Here is a 25,779-nt window from a genome sequence, read left to right as displayed (position 1 = left end):
TGCTAGGGTGTTGCTAGGCAGTTGCTAGGGTGTTGCTAAGTGGTTGCTAGGCAGTTGCTAGGGTGTTGCTAAGTGTTTGCTAGGAGGTTGCTAGGGTGTTGCTAGGCAGTTGCTAGGGTGTTGCTAAGTGGTTGCTAGGCAGTTGCTAGGGTAAACAATATGGTTGCTAGGGACACACCCACCTTTGGCGAGTGTTGTGCCACATGTCCCGTGGCCATTGGTCAAATGGTGACCAAGTGGTAAGACTGAAGTGAATGGGAGGATGGAGGGATGAATAAACGAGTAAAAGACAAGTGCAGGTCAGTATGGGTTTCAATAAGTGTTGGGTGGCATGACCTGAGCCAGCATATGAGGTGCTGTCACTGTAGGCTGAAAGGTGACTGAGCGGTAATACTTTGAAAAATGAACTGAAGTCAATGGGAGGATGGAAGGATGAATAAACAAGTAAAAGACGAGTGTGGGTCAGTATGGGTTTCAGTGAGAGTTGGGTGGCATGACCTGAGCCAGCATATGAGGTACTGTGACCGCAGGCCGAAAGGTGACCACACAGTAAGAATTTGAAAAATTAATTGAAGTCAGTGGGAGGATGGAGGGATGAGTGAATGACGAAAAGATGAGTGCGGGTCAGTATGGCTTTCAATGAGTGTTGGGTGATTTGACCTGAGGCAGCATATGTGGTACAGTGGCTGTCAGGCCAAAGGTGACCGAGCGGTAAGACCTTAAAAATGAACTGAGGTGAATGGGAGGATGGAGGGATGAGTGAACAAAAAAAAGACGAGTGCGGGTCAAGACGGTCTTGGATGAGTGTTGGGTGATTAGTCCCGAGGTAACATGTGAGGTATGGTGGCTATGGGGTGAAAAGTGACCGAGTGGGAAGGCCATAAAGTGTGAGGGGAGTGATTTTGAAAATGAATGGGAGTCTATGGGAAAAAAGGGATGAAAAAACGATACAAACCGGAGAACGAGTGCGGGTACGGCTTAGCACAAGCACACCGATCGGGCTCAGACCGGACGGGTTACAGTTGCTTTGGGGTCGATATCTCGAAAACCGTGGGAGGAGAAGCGGGACATAATTTGGTGGAATAAGAAGAAGAAAAGGAAGAATAAAAGTATCAGATAACAATAGTGCGTTTGCTTCGCAATCAGTAACTAACTAGTTAATTAAACTATTTCATTCATTAAGTTTTTATACAAATAACAATTCGGCGCCTGGAGGAATACGGGGGGGGAGGGGCGGTGGCGGTCGCGTCGCATCAGACGGCGTTGTCGATAGATGATAAATGAAAATGAAATTAATAAAAAATACAGTGTAACTCTGGTAACGTCGACGACCTTACTCCTTACTGACATCCGCAGCCTTGGTAATCTTGCCGCTCTCTCCCCGCCCCCAAACCCCCCCCCCCCCCCCCCCCCGCGGTAAAAAAAAAAAAAAAAAAGAAAAAGTTGTAGCCTACACCAATAGAGCCTATGAGTAACAAAAACCTATACACATATTGTAATATAGCTAATCTGTGCACATGTAATCTTAAAACATGTCTTTCAGAGGGACTGCTTAAAACCTGCGAAACCTGGATGCATGATGAAGAGAATGATTGAGAGCGAATCACTATTCCACCATTATTTTGAAAGACCTGGCTGCATTATCTTATTATTTTCGTGATCAAAACTATTCCTGGTACGAACAAGTAGGGGGCTAGGCTAGCAGAAAACAACCCACAAGTCGTATATTTCCTTCTTTCTCTACGCTACAACATAAAGCATTATGACAGTCGTATATTGCATATACTTCCAACAAGTTCAGTCATTCCGTTGTACTATCGTGACAGTAACATGTTGTTGAAAGAAACTCACAAGTTCACTGCGTTACCGGCGGTTACAATAAGCTTCAAAACTGTTCAGGCCAGTCCAATACTAGCGTTAATAACTGTAAATGCAAACACGAATAAAAAAATGCGTAAGCCACAGAAATCAACTGTACTAGTGCCATTATGTACCCAACTTTCCACACAATTAGTAGCTAGTTAGCCATTTTTTTCACCGATCGCATGGAAACTCACCATTGTTGGAAGATTCCATGATGTTCATTCTTGTATCGAAAAAGCTGCAGTTTCTTTACGAAGATCTGAAAGGGAAGCTGAAGGAAAATTCTTGCCAACAGTCTCGCCAGAACCCCCCGAAAACAGTACGGGCGAAAAGCGCACGATGCGCCTGCAAAGTGCAAGCAACAATCAGGGTTGCCATATTGGATGAAACCGTGTATATGGGAGGATTTTTAAGCCGTTTGTGAAGAATAGCGGGAGGGATGGAAGGAAGAAATCGATGGAGGTAAATATTTTTAAAATTAGGGTGCTCACCTTATCAGTTCCTATAGAATTTTGTGATTAATTTATTTTGGCACTTGAAAGATTATAATATAGTCTTTCAGTATAATCAAATACACTTTGAGGACTGTATGTGTGGAGGACCAGCTGTAGCCTAGTAGGCCTACTGATTCACTGGCTTAAAGTCACAGACTTCTGTACTGTCACGTCCTCCTCAGGTGGCCAGTAATGGGTACCAGGGAATGAGTTGGGAAATGGGATGACTTTGTATCAGTGAGATGAGCTTGTTATCAGTGTTGTCACAATGATGTGCCTTTATTCATCTTTAACGGGATCTGTGCTAAATCCCCCTTTGAACCTTCTGTCATCCCCTTCAGTAAAGGAAACAGAGGTGAAAAAAGTTTTCCAACTATTTTCTCTATTTAAAGTGTTTGCTGATCTAAAATCATGTCCGGTCTGTCAGCTTGTTCACATACCATGAAATTGTCTCTTAGAAGAATGTAGCTCTTTGGTATGTGCTGTGTGCCACTTACTGGCTATGTGCTTTTGGCTGTGAGAGGAATGTGGGAAATGCCACTGCAGTAGCTTTAGGTGCCACCAGGCACTGGTTACCGGCCTAATTGCATTTTGTCTTATGACTACTAGCCTTTAACACATTATTAGGAGGAGAGGTGTCAGAATTTGGGGAGTGTATAGCTGGGTTTTGAATGTTTGTTGGAAAAAGGACAGTGATCTTGCTAGTGTGACAGTGGTGGGGAGCACATTCCACCACTTTGAGTGTACGCATTAAAAGAAAATACGTATATGCAACCCTTCCAGGACTAGACTTTTAGGCAAACAGAGGCAGAGGAGCAGAATGGTCTAGCATGAATGTGGGGAATGATAATGGATTGTCTATATGGGGATGCCAACCTCTTCCTGTTCAGTTTTTAGTTTTATCCAAATCATATCCAGAAGCCAGTGTAGAGGTAAGGGGAGGTGTGACATAACAGTATTGTTCTTGTTTGTCGATCAGTCATGCATTTTGAATGCATTTTCCTCAACGACAGTAGGATTTTAAAATAAACCTGGCAACCTCATCGGTGATCGGTGGGTGTTTTTTTTTTTTTTTTTTTTTGGTTGTGGGGATAGTAATTGTATACTTCTGGCCATCTAAATTTTATTAACAGTTTAACGGATGCTCCTTTCAGTTTTGTTTAAAAGGTGAATAAAATGATTTTTCCGACAGAGACTATTCCTAAGACACTGTCCACTTTGCTTTGAGGATTTCCCGAGCTTTCGCATCAGAATCACAAGCGAAATCTGTTACTTCTAAATTCATTTTGAGCCTCTAATTGACCTGGGGCGTAGTTACGCATGTTTCAAATTGTTGATTGCACCCACATATTTTAGGTCTCATACTTTAACCCTAGCAGACACTATTCCCCTGGCTGCTCAGTTAGCCCAGCAGAAAGCTTACCTACAGGTGGGCAAATGTTTTTTTCATTCATTTTGTATGAAGATAGATCTACCTGACCCTGTGTCTGTTATTAGTACCCCTTTCCAGAGAACAGCCATGTTCGAAACATGGAGAAGAGCAGTTCTGGATCCTAGTGCAGCCATGTGGCCTAGGATTACACCATTTGACTCCCTAAGGTGTCTCCACTCCTTGGCACAGAGGTAAGTACTCAGTCATTTAACAGTTTGTGTTTAATTTTTTTTTACAAAATAAAATTACAGAAATTTACAAAAACAATAATATAAAACACAGAAGCAAATGAAAAAAGAAACACAAATACCCTGTTTTAACCAGTTCTTCTTTTCACTCCAGTTCCATACATTTTCTTAACATAGAAATTTGATGCACACATGACACACATGGTGTGCAATACTCTATAAATAGTTTTGAGAGGGACCCTTGCCAGATCTACACCAAAAACTTTGTCTAAGATGTCAAAATGGCCATCCAAATACACCTCCAAATACCAAGTTCACCATGGCCTCATTGCTGTTTTCATTTCTGGAATTTGGTTTTCTGGCCCTTTTTTCTTAGGATGTGGAAAAGCTGTTCCAGCCTTCTCAGATTCTGAACATACATTTGTTCACATTTAAAGACACCATATCGCCAAAGGAATGAAACTGTGTAGAACTGGTCCTGTGGCTGTGGACTAGGGTTGCCAACTTCCTGAAATGGAAATAAGGAACATCGAAGAAACCGCAATGGCTTCGACCATTTACCAGACATGTATCTATAGGCCCATGTATTAACACAAGCAAACACGCAAACCTGAATTTGATCAGTTTTGTATTTTTGGGCGATATGGTGTTTTTAAATGGCGACAAATGTATGTAACAGGTTATCATTCAAGAATTTTATTTGGGCTGTGCAAAACAACAGTTCAACATATATTATTTTCTGATTCTTTAGAATAAAACAGACAGACAGGCTGAGGGAGAACAGCCCTTCTATCTCATACAAATCGCCCTGTTTTAATAGTCTAACCTGTAATATTTCTCTCCCATAGGTGTGCACTGAATTGATTCTCAAAAATACGGAACAAAGTGCGTCCCGTCCCCGGAACACGTCTTTTAGTTTCCAATTACGGGATGATTCCATATTTTACGGGACAGCTGGCAACGTTACTGTGGACCCAAAAACACGTATCAGGAAACGGAGGACGCAGCTGCTCCAAGGAGCATGACAGATTGCTGCTGACAAACACTTTGCTCAGGTATTATATACAGTACAGTAATGGCAGTAATGTTTTCCACAGCTGACCTCCCTTCCCAATAATGCTATTGTTGTTTGACTGTGTGTGTGTGTGTGTGTGTGCATGTATACGAGCATATACATTCAGGGTAACTCCAGGATCAATTCCTGATAGTGTGTCTTCAGTTCTGATGCTGACTGTTGTCTGTCCCTTTGAGGTCAGTTCAGGAAATTCACAGGGCCATTGAGATATTAACCAAAAAAGGAATACTTGTTGACCAGTTCCTCTTCATGCAATGAGTAAGTTGATAGTAGGGACAGCATTTTTGAGGTAGCTGGTGTTCTTGCATTCTTTCAAATGGCCCGTCCTTATGGTTAATCTCAGTCACACAGGCCTGGTCCCCATAGTTAATCTCAGTTACATAAGCCTGTTCATGCTGTTTGATGGTGTACCCAGTCCTCCTGAGTTTGTAAGAATTCCCAGAATACGGTGGAAAGAGGAAGATTCCTGTGAAAGGTTTTGCAGTGATTATGCTCCAGTCAGATGCCAGCAGATCCTCATTCATATGTGGGGGTGTAAGGCCCAAAGTGAGGGCAAGTTTCCTCCACTGACAGGGGGGGCTCAGCTGCATCTGTTGAAAATGAACCACAGAAGGCATTTAAAAGGACTGCTTTTACATTGATGGTACATGCAGGTTTGCTATTGGACATTATGAATTTAAGAACAGTACTATCTGAAAAAAAATAGTCCAGACAATTGATTGCATACAAGTCAAAATGATGATGATTCATTGAAATGATTCATTGGCCTTTATTCTGCATGTTTGTATCGCCATGTTTCGTCTGTCAAGCGATGTAGTCAGAACAATGTTTTAGGAAGATTTTGTTACTACTGTATGTGGGGTCAACACAGACCCAATGCACATGCAGTCATCCCATGTTGCATATGTTCACATCTGCAGCAGTTTAACACAAAGAGTGTCTTGTATCTAACTGATAAAAGATCAGTTGTGTTTAAGAAGAGTTGTGTTTAAGAAGTTGTTTCAGGAGCACAAAGGATGTTACCTCTTCGCTGAGAAAGCATTTCCCATCTGGTTAGTGATTTGAGAAGCAGTCCGAATATTGCACAAATGCAAAATAAAACAGCAAGCAGGACCACTCCGTTATCCGGACCTGCCAGGTTAAATGAATACATGTGTGTTCTACGGTGTTGCGTGCCTTATTAATTCAGTAAACCAAATTTGGAATTTTACTTTAAAATGACTAGGCTAGTGGGAAGCAGAAACATGAACTTTACCCCTGTTCATTTCTTCCATTCCATTTTGGTACAGGGGACTGCGGTCCTGAAAAAGTGGTAAAAAGGATTTAATTTTAATGGTTGATTTCTTATGATAGAAATTGTATGGTAATATAATAATATAATATATAGTAATATAGGAAAGCACACTACTATAGTACTATAGTACTATATTACTATACTATATTATTGCTAAATCGCCTGCCCTAGATGCATAAGACCTGGTTAAAAAAAAGTCAAATCAATGAGTCAGAGTCACAATCTGGGTTCACTAAATCTATAAGGGTTAAAGTATGGAAAAAGTATTTTATTTAGAATGCAGCATACATATAAAGTACAGAATAAAGAATTAATCCTAATATACAATTTACTGTTTTGGTCTATACACCCCAGTCCAATCAATTATTTGTGGTTCAAGTTCAAGAAACAAGCTTTCAAATGAAAAGCAAATGATCTGAAGAAGCTAGAGCAATTCTGTGAGGAAGAATGACCAACCACATCCAACCCTCACCCCCCACCTCAAGAAGGGCCATAGCCAAATAAAGGAAGCATTGTGCCAAAGTAATACGTGCTAGAGGAGGATTCTTCAAATAGTTCTTATTTTACAAAATGAGACGTTCATGTCTTCTGGAATACAGTACATTATGTGGGAACAATATGACTTTGCTCATTGAAGTACTATTAATATTAAAGTAACATTAATACAATTTTTTAAATCTTTTTTTCTTATTTTGCATGACACTAATACATACAAACATACATTGACTATTTAGTTCATACATTGATTGCTCACTATCTTTAAAAATGTGTAGTACATAAGAATTCACCATCAACATTTAGCTGTAAACACATACAATATTTAAACTGAGAACACATTGTTTATAGGGAACAACATTCAAGTACATCACAAAGATAAAGAACTAGGAACAATATTAAAAATATTAAAAAATATTAACAGCTTTTAAACCAGGACACTCAGACACAAGATACACAGGGAAGGTAAGAGACACATGTGAAGTTTAGAATTGTTCTGAACTTTAATCATCAGATGAAAAATTGCCTTGGCTTTATTGTGTAGCAGTCTTCGATGTTTCCAGATCTATGGTTTGGACTGGCGATATCACTGTCACAAAAGTCAAGATCAGAGTTTGAATGTTGATGATGTAAGGTATGTCTTGCAACTGGGTATCTAACTTCAGCTCCATGGACTGTGGCTTATGTTCATTTTCCTAGTTCATATTTTCATATATTCATATTTGTGTATTTGTTCTTCTGATGTATCCACAGTGCTTTTCTCATCTGTTTGACATCTGTTTGACACAGCTGGCTTCGGCACACTCTAGGGGCAATGTCACTAATATGTGCCATGATTTTTTCTTTTTTTTTTTGGTAACTCTCTGTAAAAGTGTGTGTCTGTGCAGCCCAGGGGGATGAGTATGTTGATGCTCATATTTGAAATCATTGTAGGCATCACAGATGGCAATGTGGCATAGTGGTAAGGAGCAGGGCTTGTAGCCAAAAGGTCGCTGGTTCACTTTCCTGATGGTGCGTTCCTGCTGTACCCTTGGGCAAGGTACTTGACCCAGAATTGCCTCAGCAAAATATCCAGCTGTATAAATGGGTTACATGTAAAACTGTGATCTATGTAAGTTGCTCTGGGTAAGGGCATATGCTAAATGCCAATAATGTAATGTAATAATGTAATGTAATCACCTGTTTATTTGTTGCCACATTCACTGTTCAACACACATGGAACCACTTCCATTGAGCAGTGTTTAACAATGTTATACCTGGCTTTCTGTACATGTGTCAGGGCAATAATGGCATACACTGAAGTTATCTCTATGAACATGGTCCATGGTGAATGTCAGATACTCTGATGTGAATGTCTGTATGTTGTATGCTACGGTGGTATATAAGCTGGATTGTGAAATCAGAGAAGTTCCCAAAAATACCCCAATAGAACAAACAAATTTACAATGCCATCTTATTGTAACAGGTCTAACATCAGTTGTAAAATGGTCCATCCGATACAGCACATGTGAGAGTGAGTGCTGTTATTCTAATTATTGGGACATGACGCTGATGAATGAATATGTGTCTATTTTCTGCTTAACATATCTTACCAAATACAATGCCATTTGGTTATCAGTCATTATCACTGAGGTTTCATGCAAGAAGAGTTCAAGGATTATGCAGTGTTTGTGTGGGTGAGTGGCATATGTTTTTGCTGTTAAATGTCCTTTCTCTGCTTCACAGGACATTGACTAAAGCTATGATTAACTAAACAAAATAGAAAACATCATGACATATGGAATTGTTTCAAACTGTTCTAGTTTTGGAACGTGTCCACTTCCGTAGCGACTGGGTCACATGTCAAAGGTATGACACTATAGGGTATTTCCCAGGGGATTCCTTGACTCCGTCGGAATCTCTCGGCCATAAAATATAAAGTTCGTTTTCAACCACTTTTTCAAAAATAATTTTAATCTAGTTTTGCAAATTACCTTAATTGCTCTCGCAGCAGCACAGGTTTACATGAAGCAGATGTTTCTAATGACAGTACTAATTATAATAACGACGAGACTACGCCGACGATGACGGTAACAGCAGCAGCAACAACATTATGCCCTAACAGTATATAAATACCATAGCAGTAGTCGAAGAGTTTGGAGAACAACAAAGCTTAAAATGCATACCTGAGAAACGTTAATTGGTAGCCTAGGCATCGCTGAAATCCGATTATGACTGTTAAATGTTATAAGTCCAGGTGTTGCCTTCAGCTCCCTTTAGATAAGTGACTGATCTTGGATGTACAGCGCTCGACTGGACACAACACCCCGCCTTCTTTGGAAAGTACGGGACTCCAGACTGAGGTTTACGGGACTTTCCTGAACAACGTCGATCAACTGCATCGTCATTCAATGCAAAGGTACACGCAGAGCAACTGGGTACAATGTAGCCACTGGGTGGCGGTATTAACTCGCTGATATTCAGTCAGAAAACTTGAACAGTTTAAGAAACTCAATAGGGCAGTGTTTTTCAATCCTACTCCTGGCGGCCCACTGTCCTGCATATCTTCTGTCTATCCTTGCTCTGCCTACCTGACTGAACTCATCAGTGGCACTTTTGATTAGCTCAGCACACCTGATTTAATCAAGCAGCAAGGATAGATAGAAGATACGCAGGACAGTGGGCCGCCAGGAGAGGTTTGAGAAACGCTGCAATAGGGGACGTGAGCTTACCCTGGCGGCAACCATGTAGGTTATTTATAAACATTTTTAACAACATGTTATCCTAACTTATCCTTATTCCCTCATCATTTTTTTTTCACCTCATGTGTCATGCATTTGACTAAGATTATGAGCTGATTTTATTCTCAAACTATCCACATGACTGAATCTACATGACTCACAACACATTTTCAAAATAATAGTAAGAAGAAAATCTTGGACTTAACAGGAATTAACAGCATTAAATGAAACACTGAAAACAAGAAAGGTGTAGAATTTTACACAAGAATAAATTTCCACTATATTATGTTTGATTAAATGTTGGTTATATAGGTGACAGGTGGAGCACTGCTGTTGTACCTTGACCAAGATGCGTAAACTGAACCATTTAAAGAAATATGGATAGTATGTTAAAACTGTCTGCTAAGGAAGTAATTTGGTGAATGTTTTGCACAAGCATCCAAACTAAATTACACACACTTCAATGGCTAGAAGAAAGTGAAGGTGAGTACTGGTAACCCCCTAAATCCTTGGCAAACATATGTAGAGTAAACATGTTAGATTAAATTACGTTTTAGCTATTACAGAAGGACATTTTAGTTATTACAGAAGGAAAGAAAGGCAAATTCATTAAGTGGTGGACATTGAAGATGCAGCTGCTGGGCTTTCTTCTAGGTTGTAATGTCTTCCAAAAGTAGGTGTGCACCTGGCAGAAGGAAAATATGCTTCCAGGTCAATCTTAACACATCCTCTCTGGCCCCTCAGTGATGAAATGAGCTAGCAATCACCTTCCATTGCCATCTGAAGACTGCAGTCTACAGCTGTACTTGATTCCCCTGAGCTTGCATGTGTACTTAAGTTCTGGGTTTGGTAAGAGGCTTTTCCACTTAATAAATACTTTCTATACAACAACTCATCATTTGCTTGCATTGTATTATTTTTATTGTATTAGTAACCAGTTTAGCATAATGAAATATGAAACATATGAAATATGTTAGTAATTACAAAAAAAAATGTTTTATCTATTTTTCTTAGTAACCTGTAAATCGAAAAATTCCTATATGGAATTTCAAAATGACACCATAACTTGTTACCTTAAATTGTTCTGACACTGACTACACTGGATATGCTAGTCTGTTTTTGTGATAACTTCTGCAGTTGTTTACGTTCGGTGCTAATACACATTCCTCAGATTAGTGTCAGTAGATCCTTGATATTTACTGATACCATACAAAAATATACACAGAGCAGTTCTTACCCGATGGTGTCAGTCCCCATTTTATTTCTGGTCTCAAATGCAGACTAATGTCATCGTCTTTGATTCTGTCTCACACCACTGGAACGCTGATTCATCTGAGCCATTATACAGCAGCATCCAGTCTAACTAGTATTCTTAAAACACATAACTGCTGAAAAGCAAACGGCCCCCTTCTTCTTTAGCAACTGTAACATTTATCGTGTACTAAAATCAACATTACAAATGCTCCCTGTGGGAAAAAATATCGGCTACTGGACAAATAATCTACATAAAAAGAAAGTAGAATACTCAGGTTTGTTTTCAGATTATATGGTTTTATTTATGTTGCCACTACAGTCACTACAAAAATCAACGACTCATTAGGCTACTGCTGTTTCGACAATGTAGCTGAGTACAAAATCATACTTAGCTGGCGACACCGCGCATACGTACCGTTGTACTTTGAAAAAGCAGAATCCTTTAACCCTGCGTTAAAAAAATTCTTCATGAAGCAACATCTTTCTATCGTCTTTCCCGTGTGCACAGTGGAAGACTGTATATATACACCCTACTCCGCCCGCAGGGGAAGTTCTCTTTGAGTGACACGAGGGCGGATAAACCGAAAGTCACGTGTAATATGAAACGGTAGAAAAAGTGCATGCATGAGGTCAGTGGGAAAAGAATGAAAAAGTGAGAAGTGACTCACACAACAATGAATCACATTCTGCAGGGGTATTATTCATAGACTATGCGTCAATAAAACCCATCAGCCTTCCATAGGTGATAGTTGCTTTTTAAAACACACAAAAGCCTAGTCATTTGCTCATTCAGATATTGCCTAATAATACTCACAGTTTGAATTATAATTAACGCAACAAGTTCTACCTTATTTTATACGATGGCTTTACTCAGTGAAAGTATGTCTTTGTAATGTTCCCGAAATATGTCATTGTTGCTGATATACAGCACTGCACACAGTTTTACGTGCCGAGATGGCATGTAGTCACAATGTACATGGTGAGTCACACTCCAAGACAGGAATTGACAGGACTGACTGAACAGGGAACAAAACCATACTCAGCTAAGGTCAACTGATGTTTCCTCCCCCCACATGACTAAAAATTTTCAATAATTATTACATAGGTATACCCATTCTTCAAGAACAAGACCTCATTTTATTTAACTGTACAATCTATGCAACTGCTTTTAATAATTAGTAAAGGTGTTTATACATTTTTGTATGTGTTTCTTCCATGCAGATATAGAATCTTTGTTTTAGAGGCTTTGTAATATGAGAGCTTACTTTTTGCTAACTGTAGGGGCTTTTCAGGCTACATGGCTGGAATTCCCCTGCCCACACTGCTGCTAAGTATGTAGCTGTTGTCCTGTTAGCCACAAAGGTTAGATGACCACATCCTTAATGAAGCACACATGTTGGAGCTGCCTGTCAAGATAATGTAAAAAATATATACATATGCTGTATCAAGCACTTTGTCTGTCTTTGTGTAATAGTAAAGATGGCATCTACTGCTTCTAGTAGGTGTCTGATAAGTATGTTGGTCACAGCTTGTCCTTGGTAGTAGTAGTGGCAGTAGTAATGCAGTAGTAGTAGCAATAAAACTGCAATTTCTTTTTACAACTTGATTATTTCTGGAACAGTCCTTCCTTATGTGGAAATAGAACACCACACAAAAGTAGTAGCTACTAAATGCATGATGTAGTTGTTAGTACATGGTAGATATAAATCATTATTGTTAACATTAAACCTCTGTATACATGTTCTGGTACCCCCACTTTTTCACTCCATGCAAGAGCATGAATATTGCATGAGACACAATGACTGCGGTATTTGGTAAGACTCCCAAATCATCATTGGATTTCTCCTAAAGTTTTGATGATGGAGAGTAAAATGTGAACAATTTAAGGGCTGTCCTTGTGTACTAGTCTTAGCAGTAAATGTCTTGTGATGCGTTGAGTTTAGGGAAGTATTGTGACCAGAAACAATACTGCATAGCTTGCGTAACATGTGGCATGTAGTCTCCACCCATTCTGGACTGAGGCCAGGGACTTTCCAGGGCTGGAAAGTACCGCTCTCTCACAGTACTCTGGAAAGCCCCAGTTCCACTCATTATTTGCATGGAGAGCCCCTAACAAGTTCAGCAGTAATTTCAGAAAAAGTTTTTAGGGGTAAACAAGAGAAAATTCGCAATAAGATGTCAGATGACAAATAACGACAAATATTGTGTCCTGTTTTATTTTTCTTCGCTGACAAAAAAATGTACTGTACATGTACACAATAACAAGTTGGTGTGTGTCATATGTGCATTGTACATTTGAACCAAAATGATAGGGGAACACATATATGGCATTTGTTTAAATGTGTTGGGCACACTATAAGCTATTACCTCTCTGGAGTGTTCATAGGGTAGTTTTCGTAAGATGCTGGCTTTAAACATACATATTTTAATAAATATATATTTATTAATTAATAAATACTCAATAAACAGAGAACAGTGTGCAAATTGGATAATCCCACAAAATATTAAGGGAATGATTGAATGAATTCGGATATGCCAATGAAATGATTTTCCATTAATTGTATAGTTTATCAAGCAATTGTTGAAATTCTGTAGAACATCAATAAAATCTCTGTAAGGATTGTTTGTAAACTATGTGGTACATATAATTTTTTTTGTATAATTCTTCCTTGTCATCATCTCAGAGTTAAGTTAATTTGTGACTTCCCTTCAAATAAGTTTGATATTAGTAATACTGTGATGATGGCTAAAAGTCAACACTTGCATAGATAATTCCTTCCTCAGTCCCTGAGTATTATTTCAATTCAGAACAATTTAAATTTTAAATCGCTTCACTCTTCTTTTCACCTTTATGTCCTGTGTCCTCTGACATGTATCTTATATAAAAATATTAAAACTGAAACCAATACCCGCCCCCACCCCAAACAGAACACAGGATCATTTTCAAGCATTTTTGGCTCAATGCTGACTGTGAAGCAGAATGGTTTACATTTACATTTACATCTATTTATTTAGCAGACGCTTTTATCCAAAGCGACGTACAAAAGTGCATACAGCAAGTATAGCGACAGTACGGGGACAGGATGTGTACAGTTCCACAGTGAGACAGTAGTTCTCAGCTGAGAGCAAAGTCTGTTTGAGGACGAAGTACTAGGCAATTTATACAACTGCAGGGTATAGAGCAACTAACAAGGTCCAAATTCAACAGCGCAATGAGTGTCAGAGTGAAGGCGGTAACAACAAAAATCATAAAAAAACACACAACAATTTCTAAGAGCACTGATCCAGATGGGGAGCTGAAAGATGACAGCAGACAGGAATTGGGAAGTGAGTGGTCGGGGGGGGGGGGGGTGTTGTATGATAGGTCAGTCCAGGTAGAGTCTGAAGAGATGTGTCTTCAGACCACGTCTGAAGGATTGGAGTGATCGGGCTGTCCGTAGCGGAACAGGGAGTTCGTTCCACCACTGGGGAGCGATGGAGGAGAAACGTCGCTGCCTTGTGGAGTGAGAACCTCCTGCTTTGTGTTTGCGTGGAGTAAGACGTCCAGTTATTGCTGAGTATAGGGGCCGGGCAGGTATGTAGGGCTGGATGAGATCTTGGAGATAGGTAGGGGCTGTCCTGTTGACTGCAGATAAGGCGAGGGTCAGCGTTTTGAATCTGATCCTGGCTGCAACAGGAAGCCAGTGGTGGGATTTAAACAGGGGAGTAACATGGGCTCATCATAGGTCAAAATTTATACTAGAATATTCCTGTTACAAAGGCAGAAAATCAGGGTGGTACACAATGGCGCCACTGGTCACTCTGCCAGCACTATGAGCGCGTGGTTTGAAGAGGAGGAACTGAAGACATGAGTTGGCAATCACATAAGACATAAGACAGAAGAGAGCTTTATTGTCATTGTTCAGGACAACAAAATTACAGTTGCTCAACTACATTACTCAACTCCCATGAAGAACCACTGGAACCCAATTATATCTGAAGTATTTGAACAGAACCAAGGGGACTGCTGGACTGTGTTAAACACTGTATTGAATGTACCATCACCAAAACACCTTCATGCCTTACATGATGACATACCAACAAAGTATGAAGCCTTCATTATGGTTATATAAATATATATATATATATATATATATATATATATATATATATATGGTATCATATGGCATCATAATCAATTATCTTTCAGGCAGGTAATTCTGTTTGACTGCTCATGTGTCTATTACTGTATTTCTATAAGTTGTTGTTCTATCACATTTGATTAGAAATATTCTCTCACATTGATAGAAATATTCTATTGAACTCCATTACTGAACTATAGAAAAGTAAAACTACCAAAAATGACACAGGTCATCTGAGATGTCACGTTACCATGTTCAATTTACAGTGGATGAGTCCACATGATGTGAGAAGATTAATAATGCAACTACCACCAGAAATTAATCCATCTTTCCCATCAGGTATTTCCAATCTTCATACACTTATCCGCAAACCATTCTGGACAGTGAATCAAAGACTCCTTACAGGACTAGGATCTGTCTAGTCAATATACACAGGTAGTGGGAGTGAACAGTAGGCGACGGGGGATGTTGAGAGACCAGATACTACACGTTGAGTCCTGAAGAGTCATCTTTGAACCAATCAGAGATGTGAGGAATATGTGAGTCACCAATGATTTGCATAGGGGGTGGGCTTAAATAGAGCAGCATTCGCTTGAGGCATTCATTTCTGGGTCATTCGTTTCACACAGTCCTCAGTCTGATACTGCTTTGCTTTGTGAAAAAGACAGACATCAAGGCAAATAAAAAGAGGTGGTGGATTTGATAGAAACCCCCTCTGAACCGGCAGTGTCTTATACAGTACATTTTCTAAGTTATTAGAACACAATAACATAGGCCAAAGCAGAACTGATTGAAATAAAACATACTGAAAGAAAGTTACTTGGACAGAATCACACAAGAGATTGAAGAGGGAATTTTTGGTAATTATATGTGTCTCTAAAAGGAAGGAGCAATTAACTAATATAAAAATCACTCCCTCTGCTCTAGAATGAAAATTTTGTTCTGGTCATGCAGACTCAGTCGGAGGAACCCTGTGACTGTGTGGTTAGATGCAATATGTCCATCTTACATAATGCGAACTATCAAATATATGCATTTCTACTGAGAAACAGGCAGACCATCAGGATTCCAGCATCTGGAAGTCATCAGCCTGATGTATTGAAGGTTTTACATGGGTCAGTATAAGCACACATGCTCCAAAGGCAGTTTTGTTGTTTACAATCCAGGATTCTTGTGGTAAACGCACTTTAGTATTTTTGTATTTATTTATTGATTAATTTTTGAAAATGTATGCTTTACAGTTACTTTTCAGTACAGTTACTGTTACTTTTCAATCCAACAGTTTTCAAAATTGTTGCAGTACTTTTTCATTGGTTCGGAGTGGCAAATTAGAAAGACACTCTGAATGCAAACTGAGCCCTATAGCCTGGGTTTCGAAGCCAACTGTGTCAGCTGCCAACAATAACTGAGACAGCAGTGGAACAAATTGGCTTCATTCTGCCTGGGACAGAGGTAGGTAGGGCAGCCAGGGTTTCCTCATCTTACTGCTCTCAGGTGCCTTGTGATTCATTAGACACCTGCAGATGATGCCAATGCAGTAGTGCCTACCCTTTACTGAACATGCACTCCGCTGCAGTGCACCGTGTGGCTTGCAGTCTGTGAAATAGCTGTTGGCTGTGTGTCAAAGGATTGTGCTCATTGTGTCTCAGTGCTCTTGCATGAGTACAAGGTTGTCACAGCGAGACGAGTCTAGTATACTATTGGTGATTTCAAAACAGGGTTGCATAAAGGAGAAAAGAGTATAAAAAAAGCTTTTTCCAGTCACACTTTATTTCAATGGAATATTTATATCATCAAACAGTTAGTAAATGCATTATTTAAGTCAACTAAGCTTCTCAGAGCTGCTGAGACCTTCTCAGACTCCCATAAATGTCTGTCTCCATCCTGAGATGTTGGTTGTTCTTCCCTTGAGTGTGTCCTTATCGCCCCCCCCCCCCCCCCCCCCCCACACACACACACACACACACTTGTTATTGTGTGATGTAGGTTTTTTAGTGTGATTAGTGTGGACTTAGTGGAGATACAAGAGCCTGATTAACCTGTTTTAGTTTGATGGGCTGTTACATTCTATTGAAAAAATGAGTTGTCCAAACTCTCTGCAGTTCATCTTGGCATGGTTTGATTCAAACTCTGATAGCAAGGCTACTCCCAGAGGTTAATCTGTGAATGGCAAGCAATAAAACTTTGCAAGTAACTGTCACATGCACCTACATTCTGTCACATGAAGGGAAGCTAGCAGTTGGCTAGCTAAAATCATTTATCTTAATGTACAGTGCATTCACAGGTCACAAACCTATTACAAGTCATCAAGTGGAAAAACATGAGCTTTGGCTCATTTCCAAAAACCACATTTGACTACAGTTGGATCATGGCCATCCTAAAAAGGCTATTTCAGTTTAGGTGAGGTGAAGTGTGGTTGAAAGCAGGCAGCTCAAAGCACAGTAGGCTACACTACGGCCAGGGTGTTGTTACACAAAATTTGGAAGAAGTAGGTGTGTTTATGGAAACAGTAAAGAAAGAATTAGCATGGCACAATGTTGAGTAAATAGTGTGATCTTCTGAATAGAATTTAGCTTAGGTAGTTACTTTGCTAGTTATGTCTTACATAAACTACAGCTTTACGTAGTCAGTTTTACTCAATAAGAAAACTGAATGACACAGAGAGAAATTTAAACAGCCAAATCAACTGTAAAATGGGATGACAGATTTTCAGCTCTTGCATGTGAATACATGTGAAATTAAATAACAATGAATATACACGAAGTTCATTATTTCTGTTGTACCAGATGATTATGATTCAGAGGTACTGCAAGAGATTGCATACATCTGTGGTTCTTTCGGCGTATACAGTATTTCAATAAACAGTGTAACCCGATGTAATTCAATACTCTTTGTTCTTCTTATAGCCTAGGCTTACGTACACCTCAAAATATTCGCCGTTATTCTAACTGATGTCATATAAGTGCGCGATCGTTTTCATGTAACAAAAGAAAATGGAAATAGATTACATTTAATTCAAGGCGACTAAAATCGCGGACCCCGATTTTACGCAGCATTGTTAAAACAAACCTATTATATTTTGGTTCGTATAAATATAATGCCATCCAATTCTGTACTCAGCCAGTATATATGCAAATATTTACGTATGTATTTGTTGGTTTGTTTCAAATATATCTACTGCCACCTGCTGGTCTAATCTTGGTAAATCTTGGTAAACATCAGTCCATTGGTGCCAAGTAACAGTAAACACCTGGGTAAAATGTTTTGTATTCTTGCCTGCATGATACGAATCTTTACAGTGGGTTCGGGAGATTTTTTTTAACAACATTTGAACAATGTGGGCAAAAGAAAAGGAGAAGCGTATTGCTTAATTTCCGTAAAATACTTTCACTCTGCGGTTTACACGACATTTTGTGATTGTTGTTGCCAATAGTATAATGTCCTACTCAAATGCCGCTATCCACTCCGGGTCAGTCTGAACGTCACAGGCAATTTATTTATATTACATTACATTACATTATTGGCATTTAGCAGACGCTCTTATCCAGAGCGACTTACGACGGGTTTCAGTTTTTACGTTATCCATTTATACAGCTGAATATTCACTGAGACCATTGTAGGTGAAGTACCTTCCCCAGTGGTACAGCAGCAGTGCGCCGGTGGGGAATCGAACCAGCAACCTTTCGGTTATGACCCCTGCTCCTTATTATACATGAAAACGTGGGAAAAAATACGTGACGGTGAAAACGTGAAAACCGAAAGCGTTTCCGCTGGAATTAATCATGACTCCTGAGTTACTATTTTGGCTAATACACATGGGAGTGACCGTGGTTTGGCGTTAGGCAATGTGCGGCCTGGCACGTATATGCGAAACCTCTAAGGGAAAGAATTTGTGCTTATGCAGGCCAAATGGCAGCTGGTTCTACAGTACACAGTGAAAACCTGTTCTCAGGACTTCAGAGGTTCTCTCTCAAGGTCTCAAGGTACAATCATTTGAGAGAGGCATACAAATATTGTCATGTACTGAAAGCTGTTTGCTGGCACAGATAGCTCACTAGCTTACTAAAGTTACTGCTCTAATCTTCTATTAGTAAGAAATACATTTTAATCATAATGTTATCAGTTACAGGGTTTCACTTGATCGTGACTAATTTAACTGCAGTGCATAATTGGCCTGAATTAGTGATGTGGCAACAATAGGGAGTTTGTAGAAAATTACAAATATTTACAACTTTTATACAAGAATTTGGTAAATGGACTAAAAATACTAAGATCTATTCTTTTTTAAGGGGGTTCTGTGGTGGATAAAACAATCCATAAAAAATACAAAATACAAAATTTGTTAAACACAAGAAAAGATGTTCAATTTATTTCCAATTCCAAATCAGTCTCTAAAAATGTAAAGGTGTATTGATGAATTAAAAAAATTCTCTAATGGATTTCTGATGACCTGACAGACTGTTCTGATCACTAGGTACCTTAAAATAAAAGGCCTTTTTTCAGTTAATTGTGTACTCACAGGATCAGCAAACATTTTCCTTTCCTTCCTAGTAAGTCATACTGAATTAACAGCACACCTAAGTAACTTTAAAAATTTGTGTATACTTTACTGGAAGGTTAAAGCCTATGTTAGCCACTATAGTTATATGTAGCAGCAATCCTGAGATATGGCCCATCTTATACCTGAACAATAAAATGGTGACATACTGATGTAATCTTTTCAATTGTACTGTATAACATAATATAGGATTTTGCCTTATTCAGCACCATCCTATTTGCATCAAACTGCCCTATAATAGTCTGGAGAGATGTGTAAACTTTTATAAAGTCTTATCAGCTACATATTATATTGAGTCATCAGTATATGAATATACAGTAATGATTCTGTGTACTGTGGGTAGATCATTAACAAAAACTGGAAAAGTTGTGGCCTGAGGATCGAACCATGTAGCGCAACCTTTTCAAGGTTCAATATCGTTTAATTAATGTCTATACAGCACATTCCTATATACAGTAAGATATGGACCTTGAACTAATTCAATGCATTCTGAGCTGAGGTAGGGTTATAACATTAACTATTTTCATTAAAGCTGTTGTAATAGGAACTGAAATACTCCTTATTAAGGTCCTGCCAAACTTGTGGGTAGACTAACTTTCAAAAAGGTTTGCTTTGCAGAATGGAATGATATTAGCCAAAGGTTAGTTAAACCTAGAAGGCTTCCATCTTTATGAAGAGGGGGAACTTGCACATTTCCTTACAGGAACAATCCTCTGGGAACCTAAGAGTTATAGTTATCAAATCAATGAACACATACAGTATGTATGTGCTGACCACCTGATACATATGTGATTCTACATAAAAATTATAAAATTATATATAATAAGGCTGCTTTCTTGTAAATGTTTACTTCTTAGTGTGAAAGCATTTATGAAAGATTCACTATTTCATCTTCAATGAAAGATGAGTCATTTTCTGATACACCAGCAAAAGTGTTGATTAAAATCTGGACATGTTGTCACAGGTTTTTAAATGGCATCTCTATAACTTAGTGGTTAGTAAACCTGCTGAAGAGGTTTTAAACACCTTTCAAGAACTGTTTTCTTAATTTTGAGTTTTGTGGTCTAGTCTTGTTAGTGGATGACCCAGACAACCAGTCTATTAAGAACTATTTTTACATTTTAAAGGCCAAATGGTGCCCATGGAATTTAGGAGCAGCTGGGGCCCTATAGACATTTCTGCACATCATATTATGACCCTTGAGTGCAATTTTTATAAATAAATATTCAAAGTGTAAGGGGGCTACATGCTAATTGGAATTTTAATGGTAGGTCTATCAGATTGCTGACACCTCCTGTGCTACAAAGTACCCCCCCCCATTGATGGCTATGTTATATTTTGGTAAAGTACATTTCTATCATTTGTGAAAAATGAACTGAATGCGACAATTTCTGGACCAAAAAAAAAAAATCTCGTGCAAATTATGCTTATGCATTTCCATAACTGACTCTTGAATTTCACAGATATTACACATTTGTATGTGTGGCTCCTGTGTCAGACATTTGTTAAACAATTCTGGAAAACTAATTTCAGTTAAATGTCTTTGCTCGAAATGCATTACCCCACAGGCCTTAACCTAGTTTTAGAAAACAGAGGATTTGTTCCTCTCTTTTATTACAAAGATGACAAGTTACAAGACAATCCTACATTTTCTTCACAGTGCAAAGGATGGTGCGCAAATTGCCAACATGACTTTTTTTTGCAGCAAGTGGTTCAGTTACATTTGTGGTATCCCAATTTTGACAGAAATACTCATGTGTCCGTTATTTTGCAACACCTGAAGCCACAACATCAACCATCGTAGAAAGTTCTAATAATACATAACACTGGAATCTTAGAGAGAACAAACTGAAGCAATGTCACGGACACACATCTCCAACACAATTCTGAAATGGTGACACCTGCTCAAAACCCTTTTGTCTCTAGGTTCGCTTACGGAACGGTGACTAATACATAAGGGGAAAAACAGGGAACCACAATGCTATACCAGGTTTACCCAGGCATGACAATTAACTGTTATTTCACTACAAGTTTCACCAGATACTAAGGCTTAGAGCAAGGTACAGATTCGGGTCTGTCTAGTGCTGTTTGGAGAAGAAGTCTTTGCTCTTCTGGACATCGGGCTTGATGGTGTCGCTTCCAGGTTTCCAGCCGGCGGGGCACACTGCAAAACAAAGACACAGCCTCAGAAGCTTGGCCTTTAACCCCAGTGAGACTAGGCAATGAGAACATTAGCACAAAGGTTGCAACCAGAACGTTTGTGGGAGTTATGGCTACCTTCTCCGTGCTTGTCGGTGAACTGAAAGGCCTGCACCAGACGAAGAGTCTCGTCCACGGAGCGGCCCACGGGAAGGTCGTTGATGGTGATCTGCCTCAGGATCCCCTTGTCATCAATGATGAACAGACCTCTGAAACCACACAAGCCAGGATTCTCAAATACAGTCAGGAGTACTGTCAGTACTAGTAAACAAGGGTAACCTCCACATTATCACTAAATGTCTCCCACAACCTCAAAGATCAAGAATAATCTTTAAGTGAAAGTCTAATGATGACAATGCAAATGATTCTGATGTGAGCATTTTAACAGCACATTTAAAAAAAAAAAAAACCTCAACACCAATTTTTAATTCAGTTAGGTAGATATGAATTTCCATACAATCAGGGATGAAATTTGCCACTGACGTGGTTATAGCATTGCTTTTATTTGGCTAAGAATCCTATAAAGGGACCGCACACAGCCACGGGCTGAGGGTGCTGACCCCCACATTTGGACATCATAAACAGGAAAAAAGGTAGGAAACTGGGTGGCGGTGGGATGTTGTAAACAGATGACTCAAAGTAAGTGATAAGTGGGATTTTCAGTCTTGGATGGGACCAGCTTGTCTAGGTTTGGTTCATTTTATAGGAATTGTACAAAATTCTCCTCTCAAATCTTCATCTGGAACTTCAATAAAATAAAATAAAATAAACCATGAATTCAACTAATTGTGTGAATTTTCTTCAGCCTTGAGGCATGTAATACTGGTCTGTCCCTCCCACACAGAGACCCACAGATCCTTCACCTGTATGCAATGCCCTCATCTTCCTTCAGCACGCCATAGGCCTTAGAGATGGAGCGCAATGTGTCAGCCACCAGGGGGATCTTCATGTGGCCCAAGCCTCCCTGCTTACGGGGTGTGTTGATCCTATCAGGAAATAAACACACACACACACACAGGATGAGTTTAATTAATAAAGCCTCCTTGGAGTCTGCGGCTGTGGTTGTTACAAGCAGCAAGTGTGCTGGTCCACCACAGGCATTTTTAACTGGTTTTAGAATTATATTGAACAGGAGATATAGGCTTATGAAGAATACCTACAAAACTAATCTACATGGGAAAAAATGTTTGACTAGGATAATAGGATCCTTTTGAACATTTTAGGATATTCCAGTGGCAGTTCCTGAAATATGATTCCAACACTGAGAGGTAATTAAGCCTAGTATTAGGTTACACACTAGTACACAGTTTATTATTCATTTTCACAGCACATCAACATGACACAGATACAAGTGAACACCACTTGGATGACATGAGGCAAACAGCGCCAGATATATGTGGTGGATTTATTAAAAAAAAAAGAAAAAAAAAAAACCATGACACAGTTCACTTCAGACTTGTTTTCATTTGCATACCAGGCAAGATGGCAGAAGTGAGAGTCCACAGAGGCACCAATGACCTCACAGTTGATTTTCTTGAACTCCTCTGCAGCGTCACTGAAGGCAATGATCTCGGTGGGACACACAAACGTGAAATCCAGTGGGTAGAAGAAGAAGACCACATACTTTCCTACAGACAGAGAAATAGCAAATACACAAGCAATCTCTAGCTGTTCCACACACTCCTCTTAAAATGGACACACCAAGCTGGCAAATGTAATTCCCACACATTCAGTGTTCTCCCATTAATTTCAGGGATGGAGAAGCTCTGAATTATACCCATGCTGGTAAAAGTAACAGCATGCAATGAGAGGGTATTCCATAAAATCTCCTATGTTTATAACCACAACAAACTATCAATGCGTCTTAGGACATTAAACCAAATTACAATGTGGCAACCTGTACATCAGTGCAATCTATCCAACATTGTGACCTATAAAGTTAGCTCACAAGGCAGTTTTAATAATTACCCTGAGTTTACCAAGTTATCCATAACTGACAGGTGCAGTAAGTACCACACAGTACTGCTTCTGACACAGTTTTGAGTTTGAGGGCAAAATTCTGTTCATAATTACAAAATGAGGATACTTACCAGCTTTAACAAACATCCAAAATAACCAATTGTGTTTTACTTGCCTGATTTCCAACTGAATATTGCACATGAACTCAAAAGGGTACTTTTTGCATCAAAAATGTTTTTATACATTTTAAGTGGAAACTGTACATGGTATTAAACATGCTCCGTACAAAGTGTGGCACTGCAGGTTGTGCAGGTTTTTTTTTTTTTTTTTTTCTCCTTATTTTCACTTCCTGCATATGGGTATAAAGATTTTTCAGAACAGAAAGATATTTCAGAACTTTCATGGTACACCCAATTAGATACTTACACTCTCTTAACAGGCATGCTTGTACACTTCATATGAAATTTTAATGCAGCTTCAAGTCCAGTGAGTTTGGGAAAATCTCAGCACTACGTGAAATGAGTGCCAAGTACATTTTTGATCTATCCAGTGACAGCCAACTGTAATAGAAGTGAACCCCCACATGCCACACAAATTGGACATCAGCCTTTACGTACATATGACAGGAACAGCAATGATTATGTTCATGCTTGAGCTGTGTAGGATCTATGCAGAGTGGGCTGTACCTCTGTAATCAGAAAGCTTGATGTCCTTGAATTGACCGTCGGGCATCACGGCTGTTGCTTTGAAGTCAGGGGCCAGTTTCCCAATGCGCGCTTCACCTGCAGCCATCTTCAGATCAGCTGAGGAAATAAAAGCACCGAACAGATAACACAACTGTCCACCTCCAATGTACTACACCTCAGCAATTTACAGCATACAAAACAGGACTAGGGATAGCAGGCAATGTCTAGAAAAACACAATATACTGCCACTGTAAAGATATGTCGAATAATTCAAACGAATAAAAGCTGCAAACAGTTTGCACATTAAGGTGATATAGCATGCACTGATTATTAGATTATACTGTATTTTTGCATTTAAAAAGAAAGCACTTTGACATCTTCCTTTCTAATCAATGCACATGCTTCTCCTCCCCCAACCTTTGAACACTGAACCCAATGGCAGGTTCTAGAAACCTGACCGATTACATGTTCAAATAACCAACCGTCAACCAATGCAGTGAAGATAAAGGGCCACAACTCTGACACACCCGTGTAATATTTTCTAAGACACGTAAAAATTATGGCAAAATCTCCCATTTTGAATAGTTCTGCATTTATAATTAAAGTTCATACACTGAAAACTGAAAAACGGCATGGTGTCACAATAAAGCAATGCAATACAACGTCAGCCACATCACAAAAGAGGTAGAGTCTATGCTTTTGGTTTTTAGTGAAGTCTCTGTGATTATAATCTGACAGTTTTCGTTCTGGTGACGCATTTTTTACACAAAACAACCAAATTTGACAGTGTCTTCACCTACGGCAATGCTTGGGGAAAGGGCAGTCGAGTGATTAACTAAAAGGAAATGTTTAATCTACACTCAATTTAATTTGGAATATTCGTGGCAGTGAAATTAAACTACCTGTTGTAATCTCAAACTCGATTTCCGCCAGGAAACGACCACCAATAAGGTTTACTTGGTACTCATGGTAGCATACACAAGTTTAAAACACGAAAAGTGGTTATATTCAAACAGTAACATTGGCGGATATTCCATTCACTCCAATCACTTTGGTCTACAACACACTAACAATTTTAAATAGAGTAGCTACTTACATGAGTTCGATACAATGGAGCGACCTTCACGTTCCGCAAACTACCGGATGAAAGACGTGTGGTAGGTTCAAACGCTTAAGTCTTTATAGCCGCGCACGTATCGCGATGACAGACCGCCTCATTTTACTCCGCCTAACAATTGCAAAAAAAACGTAACAACCTACTTCTTGGGTTTGCTTTAACAGCATGACTTAGCAATTTACTCAGATCGTCGTTCCTTTAAACCACGAATTCGCATTAATGTTGTATATTATTCTAAATGCCCGTCAGTGGATGCATTGTTTGTATGTTCGTGGATGTACTACACAAATGCATATTTGACCAGAATTTTTGTGTGTGTGTGTT

General features: G+C 39.2%; 1 protein-coding gene across 1 annotated transcript; it reads right to left on the bottom strand.

Annotated features, from left to right (window-relative positions):
- Positions 1-21,250: 21,250 nt before the first annotated feature.
- On the bottom strand, positions 21,251-25,527 carry LOC118770066 (peroxiredoxin-1). The gene is made up of 6 exons (XM_036517474.1): positions 25,435-25,527; positions 24,339-24,455; positions 23,168-23,321; positions 22,557-22,679; positions 21,772-21,902; positions 21,251-21,658 (listed from the first exon to the last, which is right to left on the bottom strand). The coding sequence occupies exons 2-6, from the start codon at positions 24,442-24,444 to the stop codon at positions 21,573-21,575; spliced, it is 600 nt and encodes a 199-aa protein (XP_036373367.1). The 5' UTR covers positions 24,445-24,455; positions 25,435-25,527; the 3' UTR covers positions 21,251-21,572.
- Positions 25,528-25,779: the final 252 nt, after the last annotated feature.

The sequence above is a fragment of the Megalops cyprinoides genome, chromosome 2, assembly GCF_013368585.1.
Source record: "Megalops cyprinoides isolate fMegCyp1 chromosome 2, fMegCyp1.pri, whole genome shotgun sequence".
NCBI lineage: Eukaryota > Metazoa > Chordata > Actinopteri > Elopiformes > Megalopidae > Megalops > Megalops cyprinoides.
The sequence above is the reverse complement of the archived record's forward strand: the minus strand, read 5'-3'. Positions and strand labels throughout refer to the sequence as shown.